Here is a 21,662-nt window from a genome sequence, read left to right as displayed (position 1 = left end):
AATATATGATATGTGTAAGAAGTAACAAATGGTTCTATGGTCTAGCGGTTAGGACATTGGACTCTGAATCCAGTAACCCGAGTTCAATTCTCGGTAGAACCTATAGTTTTGTTTTTTGTTATTTCTTTTATATTAATGAATTGTTTGGGGCCTTTGGGCTGGGCCTTATTTTAATTTATGGTCTCAAGTTGTGCACTTCACTTGCTTCCATTTTTATTTGAACGAAACAAAAAACAAAATCAAAATGTATTAGTGAAAAAGATCGTCTGAAAAATGTATTCAGCATTAAATTATCATTCTGAAAAAAAAACAAAAAAAATTACTCTTATAAAACAAAAATATTTAACACTAGTATGATGATATATTTAGGTGGTAGGTGTATTTATTGGTTTCATTAGTTCCAAAACACAGAAACACAAGTTACTAAAATATTTAAGTGTTTAAACGAAAAGTGTCAAGGAAAAACTAATTCCAAAAAAAAAAAACACATTTAATTTTACGACATGCATGCAGCATGCATGATTAATTTATAAGTAAATAAAAATTGAAAACCTTTCATCCTCTCACCTTTTCTATAAATTCATTGAACTTCTCATAAGTGAGATTCCACCATACTCAAACGTACGTACCTCTTTCAAATGGCTTCAACAGATTTGGATTCACTTGCTTTGTTGGTGGTCTTGATCATGACACTAGTGAGGATGATCTAAAGAAGATCTTTTCAAAGTTTGGCAACGTTAACAATTCACAAGTCCGTTATAAATAGTATTTGCCTTAAAGATTGACGTATGGATTACTTGATTAGTAATTAATTATGTAATATGTTTTTCTTTTATTTCACAGGTTATTTACCATCATGTGACTGGAAAATCAAGAAGATTCGGATTTGTTACATTCGAGGAGGAAGAGATCCATGAGAGATGCCATTAAAGAAATGAACAGGAAGTTAACATTCGGATTTGTTATGTTAATATTATGTTTTGATATCAACTTTGCATATACTATACATGTAATTTATGATAAGGAGACAGGAAGTTCTCGAGGATTTGGTTTTGTTACTTTCAAAGACGAGAAATCATTGGAAGGTGCAATACTGTTTAAGAACGGTGATGAGATCGACGGTTCTCAAATCAACGTGGAAGAGTCTTGCACCAGATGTGTTATTGTACGTTCCTTCACTGTGAAAGTGGCACGGCCACGCAGACTATCCAGATCTGATGAGTTTGTACAAGAGTTTGTAAGGATGATACAAGAAAAGGAGAAGAAGCAGATGGCCGGATTAATATGAGAGGATGATGATAAATGTTATGTAGAATCATATCTTTTTAAAGTTGGTTATTTTGCTCCCAGACCTTCTTTACAACTCTGGAACAAAGATTTCATTTGCCATCCTATAGAAGAATATAAGCTATGATGAGCATGAGCATGATCATGTAATGTTGTTGCAATATCTATAAGAAATTCACAGCAAAAGGATAAGAGTCAATATTTCATACTTGCAAATGAACCTTAAATCCAAAAGCAAACTTCCACAATCTCCATCCAAAACAAATAGGCTAGAGCCAAAGATGCATTTCATCAAATTTGGTAAGAATGTTGTATAAAGGCTAATAGAATGGCCTAACCCTTTTTACAGCTAACTTAAGATGCATGTGTTTGTCTTCATCTTCTTCACATATCCTTTGTTTCTTGTCTTCTGTTTTGATTCTTACACTTCCAATATATATCTGATTTGTAATTACTTTCAGAGGAATTCTATATCAAGAAACATACCAACGAAAGAAACTTAACTGATACTAATATGTTACTGCACAAAACACTCAAAAAAGTGGCTAACTAAAGTTGCCTTTCAACAAATTTACAGCTTAAGAGTTCTATAGAAGACCAATTCACATTGTGCAAAAACGTTTACTCTTGAGCCTTTGGATAACAAGCTGTTATCAGACCGAGAAGCTGCTCAAACAGTAGATGTGTTGATAAATATCCTTCACCTGCAAGTTTCATGAAAATCTAACTATAAGCCTTTGAAGCTAGAGACAAAAGATCAAAGAAGTAAAACAGAGTTATCACAGACAGACACATACCTGCATCTGCATGCATGTTTCATCAAACTGTAACAGTTCGATAAAGCTCAATGGAAGGAGAGACGTTATAACGTAAGCACAACCGCAACTGATTCAACCTTCCCCCAAATCTCATCTCTTCCCCGTTTCTCTATAGAGATCTCTACGCCTGCATCGAAGCGCGATATAGGCATTCTTGGGAGCAAGCGAGACATGCTGGTTCAAGTTTTTATCCAAAACAAAAGACTGATGTGTCGTGAGATTACTATTTATAACCCTTCTTTTTACTAAGAATATAATAAACCTTAAACGTACTGAACAGAAGATTATAAGATAGCATTGACACTAGTTCACAGTCAGTTCTCATCATCTTGTTTGTAGATAGATACAGGTTGCAGAGTTTTGCTTTGTATCAAGTAATCTTTATATTTTATCAATTTGATACACTTGTATAATGTCACAAAAACCACCGGTTTGTTCATCTATAGATCCCTAAACCAAGATTTAATATCTGCATATAGTAGAAACAGATTGGGCTCTGTTATGTATGTTTGTGATCACTTGCATATATATCCAAAGGAATAAACGCATAAAACTTGCAATAGTGAGACTGCACAGATAACCAAATAGATATATATAGCTAAACGCAGATGTATTTCAATATTCCTAGAATTTGTATGAAGATTAATCAAAACTCAGTAGAATGGCGTAAACACTCTTTTACAGCTTAAAAGTTCTAAACAAGGCTAACAAGGATAAAACTGTACAAAATGGTTACTCTCAAGGCTTCAGATAACAGCTTCTTATTAGCCACTCTGCTTCATCTTTGTTAGCAAGTTTCATGTAAAACCTAACTAAGACTTGAAGCTAGATCCACAAAAGCCTAAACATCTGAATTCAGAAGCAGTACATGCAAGAAACCATCCCATGGATCAATCATATCAAACCGAAACAGTTCGGCAAAGGTAAACAGAAGACGTCTTTGGTGGTGTCAGCACAACCGCGACTGATTCGACCTTCCCCCAAAATGTACCATCTTCCTTTCTTTGCCAAGCAATCTCTACGCACCAAATCTCTCTTTTCTTGCCGTCAGCTCCCAAAACCACCAACTTGTCACCAAAACTAGCCATTTTACACTCATCGCGAAGGATATTATCTGGAAAACCTTGTAAACCCTTCAAGGGGAACCAAGTCTTGTGCTCTGAATCATATATGTTTATTGGATCATCTCCATTGAAATGCAATATTGGATTGATGGAAAACAGCAAATGATCAATCACACAGTACGACTCATTCCACAGAACATTCAACAATCCAGGTTCAGAGTCCCATTTACCTCTCTTGGGATCGTAAACAAGAGCAGTGGAGTAAATATCCAAACAGTAAATCTTCTCCTTCATTACCGCATATGTCAGAAACTCTCCACTCATATACACATTAGGGTACGGACCAGGAACAGAACTCCAACTCTGTTTCTCTATATCGAAGACTTCAACCCAATCTGAAGGTCGTACCTTGCAACCTCCGATCACATAAATCTTTCCGTCCATTACACCTGCGGCTGCACGGCAGCGAGCCACCTTCATTCTCGGGAGCGAGCGATGCTTGTGAAATTTGCAGTCGATGAGAGTCATATCCAAGATTCGTTTCTTGCCGCCTACGCGTCCACCTATCACATAGATATCCGATCCGATAGTGACAATAGCAGATCCCCAAGGCATGGGAGGGAGTATATCGACTCTGCACAATCTTAAAGATACCGTGTTTGACAAGTTTCGACAGGGTTTAGGATTGAGAATGTGCCAGCTAGGGTTTTCAAGAGGAGGGAATCCAATGTAGGCATAAAGAACGCTTTCAGTGTAGCCAAGACGCAAGCGATCGTTGTAGAGCTTTGGCATGAGATGAAGGAAGGAACTGCAGACGAGGGAGAGCGATGAGTGGTGACATCTCTGAACGAGTAAGAAGCATCTTAGGATGAGATCGTCTGGAAGTGGTAGAGTAGTATATGACACCTTGACCTTTTCTTTACGTTTCTTGTTTCGATTCTCTTCTTCTTTACGTTTCTTGTTCTGATGAAGATGAACGTCACCACAAGAGCCATCGTCGTCGGAAGTTTCAGATATTACAACCATAGCCGTAAGAAGTCAATTACATGCGAAATGACTAAAATTTGTATAGTAAGTGTATTTTTATACGGGAAAAATGTTATTTAAATCCTGAACTTACACATTTTGGCCATTTTAATCCTCGACTTTTACTATGGCCATTAAAATCATAGACTTCTCGTTAACGTTATTTTTAAATCACTATCTTCTGTTGACTGAGCTAGATTGAACATGTCATCAAATAAAATTCTCTAACAGAAAAGTCAACAACCGTTTAGGATCGTTAATCAATCTCTGTTAAGTCGAAGAATGATAATCACAAGGACAAACGACGTCGATTTGAGAATTTAGGCATTTCGTTTAAGGCAGCACGACGTCGTTTGTCCTTGTGATTCTCATTTTTCGACTTAAAAGAGATTGATTAACGATCCACAACGGCTGTTAACTCGTCTATTAGAGAATTTGATTTGACGGCATGCTCAATCTAGCTCAGTTAACAGAAGATAGTAATTTAAAAATAACGCTAACGAGAATTCTATGATATTAATGGCAACAGTGAAAATCGAGGATTAAAATGTCCAAAATGTGTAAGTTCGGGATTTAAATAACATTTTTCCCATTTTTATACGGAACCATAATTTATAACTTGTTTTATAAAGAAACATTTTTTATTCTACTTAAATCTTTGTTCCAATACATAAAAAGAAAATACACTAAAACCGGTTTGTTCATCTACACATCCCTACACCAAGATTTCATATTTGCTCATATATAATGGTCCATGGAAGCATATTTGTGTCATGTAATGCCTGATTGTGAGCACTTTGCACAAGAACCTGAATCCAAACATTCACAAAAACCTTAAAGAAAACATAGCTAACTAAAATGGCATGTGTTCTGCATATATCCTCTGTTACTTTTGTTCTGTTTCGAGTCTTACACGTTCAATATCTTATATCTGACTTTGATTACTCATTTTCACCAGTTAACATGACTTCATAGGGTCTTGTTATATCTGAACATGATCATTTGCAGAGGAATATGAATCCAAAAGAAATAACTTGCAACAGCCAACAGTGAGACCATGTCACTGCAACTTCATAACCAAGACATAGCAGAAAACTAGACCGATTGTATAAAACATTTTGTTAAATAAATTGGGTGTGTGTATGAGTCATCATCAACTCAAGATCAGTGACGAATAAAGCTGATAAGTTAACTTAGATAACTAAGAATGCTTTACCATATATAGGCAGAGATACCATCATTACATGGTCGTCTGGTTGTGTTTCTTTTGCATAACTAAATTTGCATCAGAAGATCCGACAGACTACAATATTGCAGGAAAAATAAATTTACACCATAATATTGTTACACTATTGGCATCACTTTGTGGTCCTGCTGATGCACAATGGCGTCAAAGTTAATAAAAATAGTCAAGTGTGAGATCAAATCGATTATGCAGAATAATATCTTCTTGCTACTATCATTTCCTAGTTTATGTAAACTTCAAAACTATGTGATTGAGTTTAGCCTCTTAAATGAGTTAAGTCCTCAGGAAAAAGCAAGACCACAGAATGAAAGCATCCAAGACCAAGAGGTTACTCACATAACAAGATATGTATTTACTTTAGTTGTTTTGGAAAGCAGCAATTTCGTTTCACTTTCTTTTTTCTATTTGTGAGAGTCTTTCTACAGATGGAACTTGTGGCTTTCAAACGATATACTATGCCGCAATGTGTTTAGAACAAAAACTAGTCTAATGAATCGAGTGTTTAAAGGCCATTCCAAGATAATCAGAAAACATAAAATCTCAGTTCACATAAAAAGAAAGGGGCCTTGAACCCAATCATACATCCAAGAATTGGGCAAACACAAAACATACGACAGAAAAGCTAAAATGGACCATAGACAAAGGTCTTAAAAGCCAAACAACCAAGTTCAAAATGTTACCAAAACACTAAAAGCCGCAAAATGAAAACTAAAAATGGTAAAAACACCATTTTCACCAACATACCAAACCAGATGTTTCACCTACTTACCAAAAGCGGATTCAGTCTTGTTTGAAGATCGCTTTGGTTACAAAAGTCGCAAAATCAAGCTTAGCCATAACAATCCCCTCTTTCAAAGCCTTAGTCTTCTTCAATTTTGCTTCCCACTTTCTCTTCTCTGGTCCATCTTTGAGATCATCCAAAATGGCGATCCATTCAGCTTCATCAAAAACACAAGTAGGATTCTCAGCCTTAAAGAAAGAGACGTACTCTTGACCAAAAGATAACGAAGAGCTGCTTATGACATGTCTCTCTGGCTTTTCATCTTCTTCATCTTTAACCCTCTTTCCAAGCTCTTCTTGGCGCACCTTCTTTGACTTGGAAGGCAAAACACCGTCAATGCCCCAAATCTTTCTCGACAAATCAAAACACCTCTTGTCAAAAGCTTTCGAAAACACGATCTGGTCTTCTTCAGTTATTCCCTTATCAAGAGACTTGAGAATCTTTTCATCAAACTTTCTCTTCAAGTTACGGACTTTGGTGACTAGCTGATCTTTCGTAACATTGAAACTAATGGACTTTTTAACATATTCGTAAAAAACATCCATATTCTCAGTAGGGTTTCCATTCTTACCAGTGAAGTCAATGATTCCTTTAAGCAAAACAACTTCATCTTCTTCGCTGAAGATCCTAGCAAACAGATTCTGCTTTGGCTTTTCATCAGTCTTCACCAGAGAGCTAACCACATGAGTCGGTTTGGTGGTTGTCTTGGAACTAGAAGGCTTGCTCACAACACTTGTTTTAACCGGAGTCTTTTCATCTTTCTTTGGTGACACAACCGGTTGGGATTCCTCATCAGAAGAAGAGTCGGACTCTTCACCACTAGAAGAATCAGATTTGTTTTGGACAGAACCAGACTCTTCCTCATCATCTTCAGATGAAGTCACCATGGGAACATTCTCGGGCTGCTTCGGTGCCATGACTTTTCGACTTCTATTTGCTACTATCGTCTGTTGAGGGTTTTACCAAGCCTTTTTTGTATAAAGAGAACAATGTTTAGGGTTCTCGAGTTCTATATATTTGTTTTTATATTGATTTAGTCGTAATCATTAATTATTTTTGTTTTGTAAATTGTATCAATGTAATCTTGGAAATCGGCTAAATGATTTCAAATCTTTCTTTTTTTGTTTTAAAAATCACTAATAAGACGCACACATTATCATCATGTCGTTCCCGATTCCATTATTAAACGTCTGACATTCTCACTATGTAATATAACAAACAATTCGCTTATGACATTAATGATATCAATTATATCACATGATTCACAAACAAGATAGTTGATATGGCCGAGTTGGTCTAAGGCGCCAGATTAAGGTTCTGGTCCGAAAGGGCGTGGGTTCAAATCCCACTGTCAACATTTCCATTTTTTTCACCATTATTTTTCTGGCCAGGCCAGTTAACAAGCCCAATAATGCCGGCTCCATTATACAAGCCCAATTGTTCCGGCCCAGTGTAACAGATCAATCATGGGATATCCAACTTGCGACAATTACGGGGGTATATATGTCATTTAAGTACATGAGATATTTTTTCGGCCACTGAGATATTTTTTTTCCTTGGGACAAAGAAAAAATATCTTTTCCCGCATGGTCGTCCTCGTCTATCCCAATTTGCGCATTAAAACCAAAAAAGTGTCACGTGATATGTTTCCTCAACCACTACGATTTTTTTTTTAAAAAAATAAACCACACATTTAACCATGGTTAGACCAATCTTCACAAAACCCTAGAAAATATCTTGACCCTTGGGTTAATAATATCTCAAGCCTCCGCCGTTATAAATTGGAGACTTCGTCTTCTTCGTTCTTCACAACCCTCACTTTACTTCTCCTCTTTACTGTTAACCCTAGATCTTCTTCTCCTTTTCAATGGCGTCCTCTGATGTTGAGTACCGGTGCTTCGTTGGAGGTCTAGCCTGGGCCACCAATGACCAAGCTCTCGAGACTGCCTTCGCTCAGTACGGCGACGTTGTTGATTCCAAGGTCTGTTACACGCAGAGATCGGACTCCGAGTGATTTCGATGATCTCATCCTCGACGGATCTGTTCCGATCTTGTGTTTCTCTGTTACTTGATTCGATTACTCTGTTACTATTCTTTGTTACTTCTACTACTACTGTTACTTGTTTTTCCCTAAATCGGTACGTTCATCTTCCTGCTTCTGTGAGCCCGGAGATCGATCGGTTTTTTTTTTTTTTTAGTTTCGCTTGTAGATCTATTGCGTTTGTTCAACTTCGTTAGATTGTGTTGCTGATTTGATTTGTTTTCTCTGTGGTTGAACAGATCATCAACGACCGTGAGACCGGAAGGTCAAGGGGATTCGGATTCGTGACCTTCAAGGATGAGAAATCAATGAAGGATGCGATTGAAGGAATGAACGGACAAGAGCTCGATGGACGTAACATCACCGTCAACGAGGCTCAATCACGAGGAAGCGGTGGCGGAGGCAGCCGTGGAGGAGGAGGTGGCGGTGGATACCGCAGCGGAGGAGGTGGTGGTGGTTACAACGGAGGAGGCGGTGGATACGGCGGTGGAAGACGCGAGGGAGGATACAGCGGTGGTGGCGGCGGAGGTGGTTACTCGAGAGGAGGTGGCGGCGGAGGATACAGCAGTGGTGGAAGACGTGAAGGAGGAGGAGGATACGGTGGTGGTGGTGATGGAGGCGGATACGGAGGTGGAAGCGGTGGATGGTAATTCCCTTAATTAGATTGGGAATTATCAAATGTCGTCTCTTTCTTTTTCGCTATGGTTCTGATGCTTTGGTTTGGGTTCTATCGTGTGTTTCGGTTTCTGCTTCTTCTGCTCTCTGCTTAGATTTTGATGTAACAGTTCGTGATTTAGGTATTTTGGTATCTGGAAACGCAATGTTAAGTCACTGTTTGGTTCTCTAAATAACAAAAATTTTCTCGTCGAGATTTATCTTATTGTGTTATTTATTTCTTCTATTATTATCTTATTACGAGATTAGCTTGGCCTAGAGAAACATTACATCAATCAAAACTCTGCTTAATCGACCAAATAAAAAACCAGAACCATAGCTTTATGTTTCTATTCTATTGCCAATGCTGTAGAGATATGACTTTTCCCTAGTTCAGAGAATGGACCCTTGGTACAATCTCTTGTATTTTTACAAGATCTAGTTATCCTTGCAAATACCCAAATGAAGGCCCAATTAGAAGCCTGGAATTAACTTAAATCCATAATCATCTTAGCACATATGGTATTGTAACTGCAAGAGCCTAAACCTGTTGCTCCTAGTTATATGCTAGCTAGCTGCCTAGGCATGTCCCAGTTATATGCTTGCAGTTACGAGTTGATCATGTTAAACTGGTTGAGTATTTTTGGTTAGTTGGATTTTCGTGTTGGGAGAGAAGCTGTCGGAATAACAAGAAATAGAAGTTTTGGTTCGGGTCGGGTTGGTTCTCGATTTTTGGATAGCGAAGAACTCTTATGTGCGAATTAAACCGAATTTCGACGAGATTTTGCGTGAACCGGGTTTCTTAGAGATGTGACAACAAATCAAAACATGAAACATCAAATCAAAATTTATTTTCTGTTTACATTTTATAACCAGAAAAATGGTGAAAGAGTCGTTAGGAACATATGTTCCATTAATTAGCTCTTTTCGAACTATTAAGGTTGGAAATGATTAGGTTTGAAAAAATGAAAACCATAAACACAAAGAGACAAATCTTTCCGGCATTCACTATCAAAGCACAACAATCCGTTGAAGCACTTTGTTAAGTTTATCGCATTTTGGTAAACATCCTCCTCTCTCTTTATTGCATTTGTTAAGATTTTCAATTTTTTTTTTTTCCTTTTTTGAATATTTATGATAAACGCCGCTTCATACTCGTCATTTGACATGAGTGGTGGATATTGAACTATTTGTATTCGAATGAAGTGTGCGAAGAAACTATGAAGAAAAAGCATACAATTGTAAAACCTCTTGTCCCTTGTTAGAAATGAACATGAATTATAGTTAACTATCTAAATTTCATTATGATCTGTCTTAATTATACTAGCTGTTGACCCAAAAAGAAAAAAATAAAAAATTAATCTAAAGTATTATGAATTCACAAAATGAAAACCTTTTATATGAATTCACAAAGGAGATGCAAAACTAGTAACTCAATAGATTATAATTCACATTTTTTTCATATACATTATAAATCTTTGTCCATTGTTTGGTGATTGTGACCTTACTGATCGTCTTGGTTTGGCTACCACTCGTGACCCGGCCGTTTACTCGTCTAGGATTGTATATATGAATCAAAATATATATACATTATAGCCTTTGATAATGGTTGCTCATTACGGAATCACCCAAATGGTTGTTATAATATTACCAAAGACGTATAGTTAACTACATAAATATATATATATATAGCTACTTCAGTCCTTTGTTGTCCTAATGTTTTCTTTATTTTCAATCACAACTTATATATCTTGTAGCTGTAGTAATGAGTTTAAGATCTTGTTTAGTATATGATCAGAGACACAATTCAAAAGTATTGTAAACGAAGAAAAGAACACAAGCTTTTTAGTTGAGCAACAGAAACAAGTTATTCTAGCTAGAAAGTTCATCACCTGAACAACAAGTTATATGAATAATACTAGTTTCCATTTACCCTGTCTCAAAAGATTTACATAAGCATTGTATATAAATATTTGTGTCCTTGTATATTCGATCTCATTCTCATCAACCAATCAAAACCCCTGACCATGGAGATTCCCCATTTTACTTAGTTCTTTAATTTACTCAAATAATATTCCAAGAAACAACCAAAAAATAAAAATAAAGAAGTATCTCTAGCTACTGTTATAGGCTATACTTTGGCTGATTTAGGACCAGGGCTTGTGTGTGTGTCTGTGGATACTTTTTTCTTCCCTCAAATGGGAATGGCTCTTATGGATTCCTGGTGATAAAATGCCATTTCCTACTTTTGTGTAAAGTTTGTCCGAATCCAAATTTGTAAAAAGGATCATTCTTTTGGTGATAATAATATCTCACCACTAGCCCCAATAAAAATCCTTCAAATACATATTGAGCTACAGAAACTTCCATTATAGTGATCAACTTCAGGTTCGGGTTCTTCTCCCAAGTTGCAAAAGGAGCAAAGCCACTAGGAGAGGAATCAGAATACTTACTTCTTGTTTTCTTGCTATATCATTAGGGATAAGGATTCTAAATATCAACAGAAAATTATGTAACATGCAAAAATATATAATGCTTTACTCTTTACCTTCCTTTTTCATTCAGATTCCTTGTAAGCTACTCCTGGTAAAATTCTCATCAATGATGGCTAGAATCAAGACCTGTATATATTGGAATCAAACCATTAAGCCTTTACTGATGTTACCATCATAGTGAGAAAGTAAAAACCAAAGCATCTTCTTATAACTAATAAACAACCAATTAATCTTATGATGAACTCAAGATTACCCTTTTCACAGCTAAAGATTTTACCAAGACTTACCTAAAGGTGGGGAAAGTTTTACCATTTCAATACCTAGGCAAAGAGGGTCGGTTTTCAAGAATCATGACGATGAGAATATCGGTAGTGCAATGTCTACTAGCAGAATTTTATGGCAACTTGCAATCTATTATCTCTAGGATATATTGTGCCAAAAGACTCAAAATTATTATGATTCTTTCTCTGTTTAAAGTTTTCCTTCTTGAGAAGAAGTTTCGCCCCTACCTTGAAAATCAAAACCATGACATCTCAGAAACAGAACCATCCATAGGAATAATAATATCTAGAATTTGAGATCATTTGGATCGCTAAAAGAAAATATCTTATATAAGTGCTTATATTGGCATAAATGTATCTAGCAAGAGAGTAGATTAAAGTATCATAAGACTCTCTACACGTAAGTGAATATATATCATCTTGCTTTGCAAAGCTAATACCGTTTAGTGAATGGATAAACACTATAATCAAGAAAGATCCAAGAAGTATGGTTCTTAAAACAGCTTTTGCTTTACAAAATGTGTAGACACTAACTTTATATACTATACTTGGGGGGTGTTTTGATAACTTACCTTAGTGATATAAGACTATGAGTATGGTCTTCCATCTCCCCCAAAGCACCTTGAATTCACCTGTGTTTCCAAGAGAGGAAAATCTTGAGACTTTTAAAATCAATGAGTCAACTTTATCATGAGTAAAATCAAACAACAAGTGGATCACTAATGAACAAACCTTTTATTGCAGGACAAGAAAATCTTGAAATCTTTAAAGAAAACTATATGAAACGAAAGTTAGAATCAAACAACAAGTGGACCATTTTATGTTTGTTGTCTTTTTGCCAAGTATGTATATACTCCTACTGTGCATTATTTTAGCAGCCTAATTTGGTTACAGGACAATAATCTATTTGCCCATCCCAACCCTGGATTCTTACCAAACAAGGTAATTAGTTGATCATTTGAAACATAAGTGATGATATAATACGACAAAGAAACCATCATAACATGTGAATATCAAATCATGGGCTATCTTAAAGAGTGGGTACAATCTCACCACCACCACCACACCAACAACAATAAAATCACAGCAAAGACTAAGACAGCTCTAAAAATCTTTGGTTCTTCCCCATGTTCAATCATTCAAACAACCAAAGAAGAGAGAACAAAAAAAACAATATGAATGTGCACCAAGAAAAGTGACTATTTAACAAATTTAACCACCAAGAATCCATATTATAGTTGCCTAATTTCAAGGGAGGTAGACCCAACATGCCAAGGAAAAAAAAACAAAGGTAGGTAAACAATGTTGACCTTTTTATGTTCAACAACAAAAATGTCGATGACCGTACGGAAAGATCAATCTAATACTACAGCTAGATAATTTGATATGTCAGAGAATCCCATGGTTAAAAGCTTTGTTCCCACTAAATCCTTCTACAAGAGAATATATGGTTCATGGTGAACACACGATAAAGCTATAGCTCTCTAGCTTTTTTGTTTTGTTTGTGGATACAAATTAATATTCACAAATGTTTCATAATCACATGAGATTTTTGATAAGATCGAAATCTCAATAGTCAAATGTGAAAATAGACTTGTCCCTAACTTTTATTAATCCAAAGACATAACTTTTCTTATTAGTTCCGCGAGCACGTGAGCTTTGTGCTGTGATTAGAGACCAGTACTGTTCCATGCATGACTTAATACCATTGGCCTAACTTTTTTTTATATATTTATATTACCTAAAACTGTTTCTTCTGATAACAAGCTTAATCTAGAGAATGACGTCAAGAACCACACTAATTGGGAAAGAAAAGTAAACATATTAGTTATAACATTTATAGAAAAGTGAGCATCATATGCCAAATGTGGATGGAGAAACGCAATCTTTGGGTGATTAGTTTTTGGATCTTTGATACTCATCTCCACAAATTGTGTTTGCTCTTAGATATTCTTTTCTAGCTATAGAGACAAAGACTTACAAAACTGGCCCTACCCTCTTCCCACCTCAATCTCTTTATAAAGAGCAAAGGACTCCACGACATCTGTGCAATACAACACTACACATCTATCATTTCCTCAGAATCTCTTACACAACTTTAATACTCACACACAATGGCCTCAGGCTCAATGTCTTCTTATGGCTCATCAGGCTCGTGGACTGTTAAGCAGAACAAAGCCTTTGAGCGTGCTCTAGCTGTCTACGACCAAGACACTCCTGACCGTTGGTACAATGTTGCTAGAGCCGTTGGTGGCAAGACACCCGAAGAAGCTAAGAGACAGTATGACCTTCTCGTGCGTGACATCGAAAGCATCGAGAACGGTCACGTGCCTTTCCCTGACTACAAGACTACTGGTGCTACCAACAGAGGCAGGCTGCGTGATGAGGAAAAGAGGTATTATACTAATCATTACAACTAATCAGCTTAGTTTATCTATAATAGTATCCCCACTATAAGATACTTCTATAGACAAGTTCTATTCCTATGCTATATGACAATTTAACACAAAAAAGGAACATGTCTATTTCAGCATAAAGCTTGTTATACTTTACAAAGATTCTATTGACTTCTCTCCATCATATTAAGTTATGAGAGGCTCTAGATAAGCCAAGTGTTCTCTTCTCAGTGTTCTTCAGAGTTTATCAAAGCCAAACTAAAAGCTCCCACAAAAAACATATGCCTATAAATAGAATCATTCCATGCACACACACAAACAAAATTCCCAAATCTTGCCGCCCAAGAAACTTCCAAAAACAAAATCCTCATCACAATGATAGAATCATTTTACTTTGTTTGACATGCAAAAATTTAAACAAAATTAAACAATCAAGATTTTAAGTCTGTTAATTAATTAGCATTATTATTTTTGTTTTGGTTGCAGGATGAGAAGCATGAAGCTTCAGTGAAAGAAGAAGAAGAAGCAAACCAAAAGAACCTAAAACTACTACGTAATAAAATAAAAGAGAACCAACGCAGAGAGAGATGTGTGTATGTTTTGTTTTTTCAATTAATGTTTTTAATTGTTATTTTCACGAAGCTTGGAAGTAAAGCAATCTGTATTATATTTTAGGGTTCTTCTTTAATGAAAAAAAAACCAATGTCTGAAGAATCAATTAAAATGTTGATCATATTATCATTAATTATATATTATGCTTATATAACGAATCATTTGGTCACGGATCAGTAAAACACAAAACCTCGAAATCAACGAACCTATCGAAGCAAATCTATATGGTGCTTGGTTCGAAATAGAAAAATCCAAAGTCAAATTTTAAAATATTAGATTAGAGTTAATACTATAATGAAGATTCAATCCAATAATGCAAAAGGATAGGAGAATGAGACAAGAAGAAAGGTCTCGAAATAAACGAATCAACCAATCTGTTATTAGGGTTCTTCGAAATGTTGAAAAGTTTTTGAGATTATTCAATTGAGAGATATGAGATAATTGGTGACACACTACTGTTTATGGGGGAATCTAGATATCATGTCACGGGACCGAGAGAAGAATTCACTAACATCGATATATAACAATTTTTTTTTTTTTTTTTTTTGGTATAGTATTGTACTGTACGGATACGAATTTTGTGCCCACGAACGGTATACGAGTACGTGCATATATGTTCTCACCGTATGCTGCTCTTTTCTATTTATTTGGAAGAATACAATAATTTTTATTTTTCTTTAAAAGTAGTATAAATTAAGGTGTCAGTAAAAACTGTAAAAGCCCATAATTTTAGATATAATTTTATCTTTTCTCAACATGTTAAACTCAGAAGGAAAATACAAATTATTCTTGAGGGTAAAGTAAAAATCTTGTGTGGACAAGTAAAAAATTCTCGAGGGAAAAGTAAAAAATCTGGTGATGAACAAGTAAAAACTTTATGGTTGAGGGATCGGAAAAGTAGAAAAGAGGAACAAGTAAAAATTTATTATTGAAGGAGATTTTTTTTTTTTTTTTTTGTGTGTAAATAAGTGTGTTTCTTGATAAATAGATAATTTTATTCACAATTCCTCCAAAAACATTGAATTAAAGTAGCATTCTATTCGAAATTGGATAAATTAAAAATATCTGCAAATTGCAGCTAAGATAGTTTCTAATCATAAACAAACCAAACCCATCCATAAATTTGCAAATTGCAACGTAGTATTATCCAAGTCATTGTTCAGAATGTTAATTTCTTATAATTAATATCCATAAATTTGCAAATTGCAACGTAGTATTATTTAAGTCATTGTTCATAATGTTAATTTCTTATAATTAATATCCATACATTTGCAACTTGCAACGTAGTATTATTCAAGTCATTGTTCATAATGTTAATTTCTTATAATTAATATGGCAAGTAATATATGGTCTCTATTTTGCAAGATACTTTACTGGTAAAAATTCTCTTTAAGAGTGATCGAGAGAGAGGTCGGTAGAAGAAACCAAATCCATAATTTTGGCATGACTAACTTAATAGATAATTTAGGAATGGGTAATAAAACGTACTATATAGCAAATTTTCCCAAAAAAAATAAGTTGTACACGTCTCTCAAGCGTTATCAGGCACTCTGCTGGAAAGAGTTAGTTCTTATGCAGTCCACAAAACATAAAAATAAAATACATGTAACATATTGAAGTGTTTGTATTCCATTAACATAACAACCTTACAATTCATATTTATTAGTATTATTTTATTTTTGCTATTAGCATCAATATATATATATATATATATATTATCATAAGAAACAAATATGTGTTTCTTCTTTATGCTACTGCAGTAGCAAAGCCTATCCGAGGATTCTTGAAGTCTTGAAAATCAAAAACAGTGTGGTAAACTCGCAAAAAAGCTAATCCGAGAAACCTATATGCCAATCCATTTTAGAGACTTGCGTAAAAACAATACTTGTAATGCAACAAAGTTAAGAACTTTTTTAACGAAAAAAAAAGAGTAGAACTTACCAGCGCCCACCAGTAGTGCTCGCAAATCTAGTAAAACATACACCTTCATCCTCGGCAATGTACTAATTTACAAAAGAGTTGTAAACTTGTCATGGAAAAAAAGCAATGAACATAACAAAAATGAACCAAAAAATAAAAGATAAACATGATTACCTCATTTGGGGTGAGGGGAAAATTTTTCCCCCCAATGGTAAACGTTATCAGTGGCAACGTCGCAACTGCGGAGCATTGAACTATTCCTCCATTATCGAATGCTCCAATTGCTATATTAATCTCATTGATTGCATTCTAAATATTATAAACATAGAAAAACATAGTTTACTAATGAAAATTGAGGTTACAAACTTACAGTTAATACGTATATATATTCACTAAAGTTTAGTTCTTTTACCTTTGGACCTAAGGTATCCGTCATCCCGGAGTCAATAATTGCTGTGCACGGTTTAACACAATGTTTGGTTGGGTTTTGACCAATGAAAATTGAATTCAACTTTATTTTCCAAAAATCTTTGTACGGTTTTGTTATCACCGGAACATATGTATGGTATTCTTCTTTGAAGTGCTCCTGGTTGTATCCACCAAAAGTTATTGTTCCACCTGTTGATCTTAACCAAATCGAAAAAATATTTTTCGTTACGGAGTTTTGTTTAATCATGTTCTCTAAAACGGTGACCGTTTCAGCTACTGCCATTTTTGGAAACCCCAAACCTAGAATTCCATCGTACACCACATTTTCAAAGATACTATTTGGCGTAATTGCCTGAATAAAATCCTGACCCTCCAGTAGAAGACCACCAAACTCAACATTTTCTTGAGATAAAGCACCCTTTACCTCACCCTCATGGTATCTTATCTCTGCAATTTCTCCTTCTACATATACATGAGATAATTAAAAGTTAGAAGGTATGCAATATAGATGAATAGAAAGAAGAGCATGACAAAAAGAAAATTACCGCTCGAAAATGTTGTGGAGGCTGCAGCATTAAACTTTGGATGGCCAGGATAAGGCCACCACGCTGAAGGCACCCACAAGTTACTACTACCCAGATCAAACACAGTTTTAAATAACTGGCCTGGGGTTCCAATGCTAACTTCGCCATAGCAGATGACTTCACGGTAATTTTGTAGACCGACTGTTTTATTGATATCTATGTTCAGCTCGATGCTAACAGTGTTATTAGAAAATATTAACCTTGGAGAATAAAAAATGATAAACAGGTAGAGTATAAGAGATTGCATTTTATGAACTTAACCAGCTTTTGCTATGAAAAGAGTAGAATTCAAACACAGTTGATGTAACGAGAAAAAAATAAAAGCTTTATATATATATATATATATATAGCACGTACGATATATATATGTATAAAACATGTGCTTTGTATGAGTGTAAATCGAAATATATTTAAAATAATAACCACATCCTTTGGATGTTAATCATGCTTTGTGTTTCTCATAAATGTTGTAGGAAGATTTCCCGGAGCTTTTGAGAGAACACACTGGGCACGACCTGAAACCGCTCTTGCTACCATTTTTCACAGCCTTTCTTCTCTCTCTATCTTTTAGCTGCCAATTATTAATAATAAAATGTGATGGACAAAGAAATTTGTCTGGAAAGTGGTTATAATTGGGCCATGGTTTACAAATACAGAATGGGCCACAAGATAGCTGCTATAGGCCCAATACATATTTGAGGATTTTCTTGAGCTAAAGACCATCATGATATAATGATGCCCTAACCTTGCGAGAGAGAGAACACTGGGAAGGAAGGAAGGAAGGAAGGAAGGAGGGACGTGTTGGAGGAGCTCTCGTAACCGGAGAATTGGTTGGTTTAGTGTGGAATTCTCTTAAATACAATATTTCACGCTACTGTAGTTAGTTAGATAGATATATATATTCACCCTACTGTAGTTAGTTAGATAGATATATTCACCCTACTGTTGGCTTCTCTCTCGCTTTGTTAAGATTTCCATGGCCTCTCCGCTACCACCGGATCCCCATTGCCATTGCTGGTCGAAGCTTCCTTCAGATCTCCTGCGATTGGTATTTGACCGCCTTGGTTTTTCCGGATTCCAACGAGCTAAATCCGTTTGTTCATCTTGGCTATCAGTTTCCAGAAGTTGTCAGCCAAATAATCAAATCCCTTGGATGATTCGATTCCCTTGCAAAGGCGGCAACGACAACGATTACTGTCTCTTGTTCAATCCTGAAGAAAAGAAGATGTACAAAACTCCAAATCTCGGCAACGATTTTGCCAAGAGCTTTTGTGTGGCGACTTATAGAAGCTGGCTTTTGATGCAACCTCAATACAAATACATGCAGGGACATCAGTTTAACCTGTATATTCTGGATCTCCTAACCCGCGAGAGAATCGATCTACCGGCTTTCGAATCAGGGTTTGGACTCACCTGTCCCATTCTATGGATCGATGAGAAAACCAAACATTATCTTGTTATCGGAATGTCTGATGAAGACTACGCCATTTCTTTCAAGAAAGGAGACACGTCGTGGAAACAAATCCCGACCTCCTTGCAAGAGTGTTTCAGCATGGTTTTCAAGGACAAAAAGCTCTACTGTCTCAACTATGGTAAACTCAACATTTTGGATTTTTCTGGAGATGATACTCCGCTCAGAGTTTTCAAAACTAGCGTAAGTGGGTGCTTAAAACCATTACCTGGAGGTTATGGGATACGACGAGCTGGGATTCCATGCAAGGACCAGTTGTCTCACTTTAAGGTTAATGTGGTTGTCACTCTTGCCGGACATGTCTTAATCGTTAAGTGCATTCGTCCCAGTTTGTCCAAAATATGGAACTTTGGTATCTACAAGATGATGGAAGGAGGGAACAACAAGTGGGAGAAACTTGTTTCTTTGGGAGACGAGGCCATTCTTTTGGATTTGGGTATCACTGTTCTAGCCAAGGACATGCCAGGAATCATTACCAATTCCATCTACTTCTCTAATCCTACTCCCTATTTTGAAGATAAGTATGACAAAAACGAAATCTTCATATTCAACCTTGATTCAAACAAGGTTCAGCAACTCCACCTATCTGCTTGCTCTTCCTTTCCCTGCTTATCTCGTTCCCGATGGTTCTTGCCAAGTTTCAAACGACAATGATTCTTTATATTAGTTTTATCTTTCGTTATGTGCTATTGAGACTTTGTATTGACTTTCAAGCAAACTTTTGCGAAGTTGGGCTTTTAACTATTGAGAAAGAATTGTATTTTCTATTCAAAGGGCTCTAGATAAATAGAGAATTTTATTAGCAAACAGGAAAATAATATTTTCTCAATGTGTTCTAACCAGATTTGGATAGGAAATACAATGTATGGCAAGCAATTGGTTTTGCAAGATACATTGATTTGCTGCTTCTATGTGTGTAAATTATTATGTAAAAACCCATGATTTAAAAAGACTTGCATATTGTAAATGAAAATTTTGTATAGATGATTAATAGAAACAGGTTATATATGATTTAGAATGGATTGAAAAAGAGATAGAAGCTGGTTCTAAGAGCATATTAACACCCCACAATACTTAGACGAGTACTTTTTGCAGAGACCATATAAAGTTAAAAAACTTTTTCTAGAGTTAAACAAGAAAAAAGATAACACACTCGATAAATCCTTCTGAGCTCCCTAGCTGTGAATCTCTCTCTGTCTACTTAGTCACTGCTGCTGCCTGTAGAGGAGCGTGAATCTCGACCGCTTCCTTAGCCACAGCTTGCTTCTCTGCAACTGCATCACTCTTCCCGAATATCTATCACATTCAACAACAGACACATTAACACAATACGATTGAACAGAGATAATCATGCATTATAATCATGAACAAGCATCCTTGAATATGTATCAAACACATCAGAGTCGTTTCTACTGCTTGCAAAGACTACAACAAAGATATGCCAAATCAACATCAAGAGCGTTGCAGAGGAATAGAGAAAGAACCTTGTCCATGGTGTTTTTGAAACAAGTCTTGTGTTCCTCCATTGAGGCATTGAAGAATTCACCCATGTGATCCTTCAGGTTCTCAAAGAAAGTGGCATTATCATCGTTCACCCTCTTCCTGCATGATGATGATGGCACTTGAGGCTTTGGCGGGTTCTCGGTTTCGATTTTCGGGGTTTCCACGGTTTGATTTTCCTGGGAAGTCATTAGTTCCTGTAACAAAGAACACACAAAGAAGACATCTCATGAATACGAATGATCCAATCAAAGCTGTAGACACAAAGCAAACCTTACATCTACCAAAACCAGTTATGTTAACCCAACCAAGTCTCAACTCAAGAACCCTAAAGTCTCAATACCACTTATACAAAATCACCTAACACCATTCGAATTGTAATCGATCAATCATCCATAAGAAACACTCTGTGATGCTAAATCGAAGCAACATAAACGACGATTACTAAAAAGAAAGACACCCACCAAGTGTTCGATCAAATTCCTAACAGAGATTCAAAAAAAAAAAAGTAACGATTAGCTCAAAATTTGATGAGCGATGGATTCAGTAAATTCGTAAACAGAACTCACCACCATCGTTATCGATCATATGAGCAGATAAGTTCAGAGATGCGAAACTAGAAATTAACCTGAATCTTTTGTGTTTCTCTTTCTTTGCTTCTTCTTCTTTTTTGCTTTCTCTGCAAGCTCTTTCTCTTCTTCTTCTGTTTGTTTTTTTTTGCTTTCTATGCAAGCACAGAGGCGACGTGTATATATATAGCTTTTCTCGGTTGTAATCAGGTGCGGGTAGAACACGCAAGATGCCCTTGAAGCGCAAGTTACCAAACGCTGCGTTTTAAAATTCAATTGTTGACTCTTAGTTTTAGCCGTTTCTTCAAATTTGGCCTGGAAGTTTTTAATTGTACACAAGGTAGCCCTTGTTGTATGTTGTATGTGTATTCTTATAAATTAAGTTTTGACCGTTTAAATTTTATGAGTCTCATAATTTTTACTTATAAAATATTTTCGATATAAATGATACGGAAGTATGGGTTTTGTTGCTTTTCCTTTTTTACATT

General features: G+C 35.8%; 6 protein-coding genes, 1 long non-coding RNA gene and 2 other non-coding genes across 10 annotated transcripts; 6 read left to right on the top strand and 3 right to left on the bottom strand.

Annotated features, from left to right (window-relative positions):
• Positions 1-30: 30 nt before the first annotated feature.
• TRNAQ-CUG lies at positions 31-102 on the top strand. Its single transcript has one exon. It is a non-coding gene; the product is annotated as a tRNA-Gln (tRNA).
• Positions 103-639: 537 nt separating this feature from the next.
• LOC17888180 lies at positions 640-1,486 on the top strand. Its single transcript, XR_002834412.1, has 2 exons — positions 640-751; positions 844-1,486. It is a non-coding gene; the product is annotated as an uncharacterized LOC17888180 (long non-coding RNA).
• Positions 1,487-3,004: 1,518 nt separating this feature from the next.
• LOC17888235 (putative F-box/kelch-repeat protein At2g21680) lies at positions 3,005-4,195 on the bottom strand. The gene has a single exon (XM_006296437.1). It carries the CDS (start codon positions 4,193-4,195, stop codon positions 3,005-3,007), a length of 1,191 nt encoding a protein of 396 aa, XP_006296499.1.
• Positions 4,196-6,142: 1,947 nt separating this feature from the next.
• LOC17890518 (probable transcription factor At4g01260) lies at positions 6,143-7,139 on the bottom strand. Its single transcript, XM_006295872.2, has one exon. The coding sequence runs from the start codon at positions 7,137-7,139 to the stop codon at positions 6,222-6,224; it is 918 nt and encodes a 305-aa protein (XP_006295934.1). The 3' UTR covers positions 6,143-6,221.
• A 359-nt stretch (positions 7,140-7,498) lies between these two features.
• On the top strand, positions 7,499-7,579 carry TRNAL-AAG. Its single transcript has one exon. It is a non-coding gene; the product is annotated as a tRNA-Leu (tRNA).
• Positions 7,580-8,016: 437 nt separating this feature from the next.
• On the top strand, positions 8,017-9,143 carry LOC111830968 (glycine-rich RNA-binding protein GRP1A-like). The gene is made up of 2 exons (XM_023783949.1): positions 8,017-8,203; positions 8,503-9,143. Exons 1-2 carry the CDS (start codon positions 8,090-8,092, stop codon positions 8,911-8,913), a joined length of 525 nt encoding a protein of 174 aa, XP_023639717.1. The 5' UTR covers positions 8,017-8,089; the 3' UTR covers positions 8,914-9,143.
• Positions 9,144-13,757: 4,614 nt separating this feature from the next.
• LOC17888337 (protein RADIALIS-like 2) lies at positions 13,758-14,803 on the top strand. The gene is made up of 2 exons (XM_006295237.2): positions 13,758-14,088; positions 14,576-14,803. Exons 1-2 carry the CDS (start codon positions 13,808-13,810, stop codon positions 14,598-14,600), a joined length of 306 nt encoding a protein of 101 aa, XP_006295299.1. The 5' UTR covers positions 13,758-13,807; the 3' UTR covers positions 14,601-14,803.
• Positions 14,804-18,415: 3,612 nt separating this feature from the next.
• LOC17890407 (putative F-box protein At5g66830) lies at positions 18,416-19,876 on the top strand. Its single transcript, XM_006295673.2, has 2 exons — positions 18,416-18,464; positions 18,605-19,876. The coding sequence occupies exon 2, from the start codon at positions 18,611-18,613 to the stop codon at positions 19,757-19,759; it is 1,149 nt and encodes a 382-aa protein (XP_006295735.1). The 5' UTR covers positions 18,416-18,464; positions 18,605-18,610; the 3' UTR covers positions 19,760-19,876.
• A 216-nt stretch (positions 19,877-20,092) lies between these two features.
• Positions 20,093-21,316, bottom strand: LOC17888084. 2 transcript variants are annotated; one of them, XM_023784788.1, is made up of 3 exons: positions 21,175-21,316; positions 20,590-20,802; positions 20,093-20,401 (listed from the first exon to the last, which is right to left on the bottom strand). In XM_023784788.1, exons 1-3 carry the CDS (start codon positions 21,178-21,180, stop codon positions 20,303-20,305), a joined length of 318 nt encoding a protein of 105 aa, XP_023640556.1. In that variant the 5' UTR covers positions 21,181-21,316; the 3' UTR covers positions 20,093-20,302. The 2 variants fall into 2 exon arrangements, with proteins under 2 accessions (XP_023640556.1, XP_006295231.2); XM_006295169.2 differs by having other exon boundaries at positions 21,234-21,271.
• Between the last annotated feature and the right edge of the window lie 346 nt (positions 21,317-21,662).

The sequence above is a fragment of the Capsella rubella genome, unplaced genomic scaffold (genome assembly GCF_000375325.1).
Source record: "Capsella rubella cultivar Monte Gargano unplaced genomic scaffold, Caprub1_0 scaffold_4, whole genome shotgun sequence".
In the NCBI taxonomy this organism is placed as follows: Eukaryota; Viridiplantae; Streptophyta; class Magnoliopsida; order Brassicales; family Brassicaceae; genus Capsella; species Capsella rubella.
This window is presented reverse-complemented; position numbering and strand designations above follow the sequence as displayed.

Bases quoted from the DNA above. Each gene is read 5' to 3' on its own strand.
- LOC17888235 (XM_006296437.1), bottom strand. From the start codon at position 4,195: ATGGTTGTAATATCTGAAACTTCCGACGACGATGGCTCTTGTGGTGAC.
- LOC17890518 (XM_006295872.2), bottom strand. From the start codon at position 7,139: ATGGCACCGAAGCAGCCCGAGAATGTTCCCATGGTGACTTCATCTGAA.
- LOC111830968 (XM_023783949.1), top strand. From the start codon at position 8,090: ATGGCGTCCTCTGATGTTGAGTACCGGTGCTTCGTTGGAGGTCTAGCC. The intron at 8,204-8,502 runs GTCTGTTACACG...GTGGTTGAACAG, and splicing joins GCGACGTTGTTGATTCCAAG to ATCATCAACGACCGTGAGAC.
- LOC17888337 (XM_006295237.2), top strand. From the start codon at position 13,808: ATGGCCTCAGGCTCAATGTCTTCTTATGGCTCATCAGGCTCGTGGACT. The intron at 14,089-14,575 runs GTATTATACTAA...TTTTGGTTGCAG, and splicing joins CTGCGTGATGAGGAAAAGAG to GATGAGAAGCATGAAGCTTC.
- LOC17890407 (XM_006295673.2), top strand. From the start codon at position 18,611: ATGGCCTCTCCGCTACCACCGGATCCCCATTGCCATTGCTGGTCGAAG.
- LOC17888084 (XM_023784788.1), bottom strand. The intron at 20,402-20,589 runs GTTCTTTCTCTA...TGAATGTGATAG, and splicing joins TCAAAAACACCATGGACAAG to ATATTCGGGAAGAGTGATGC.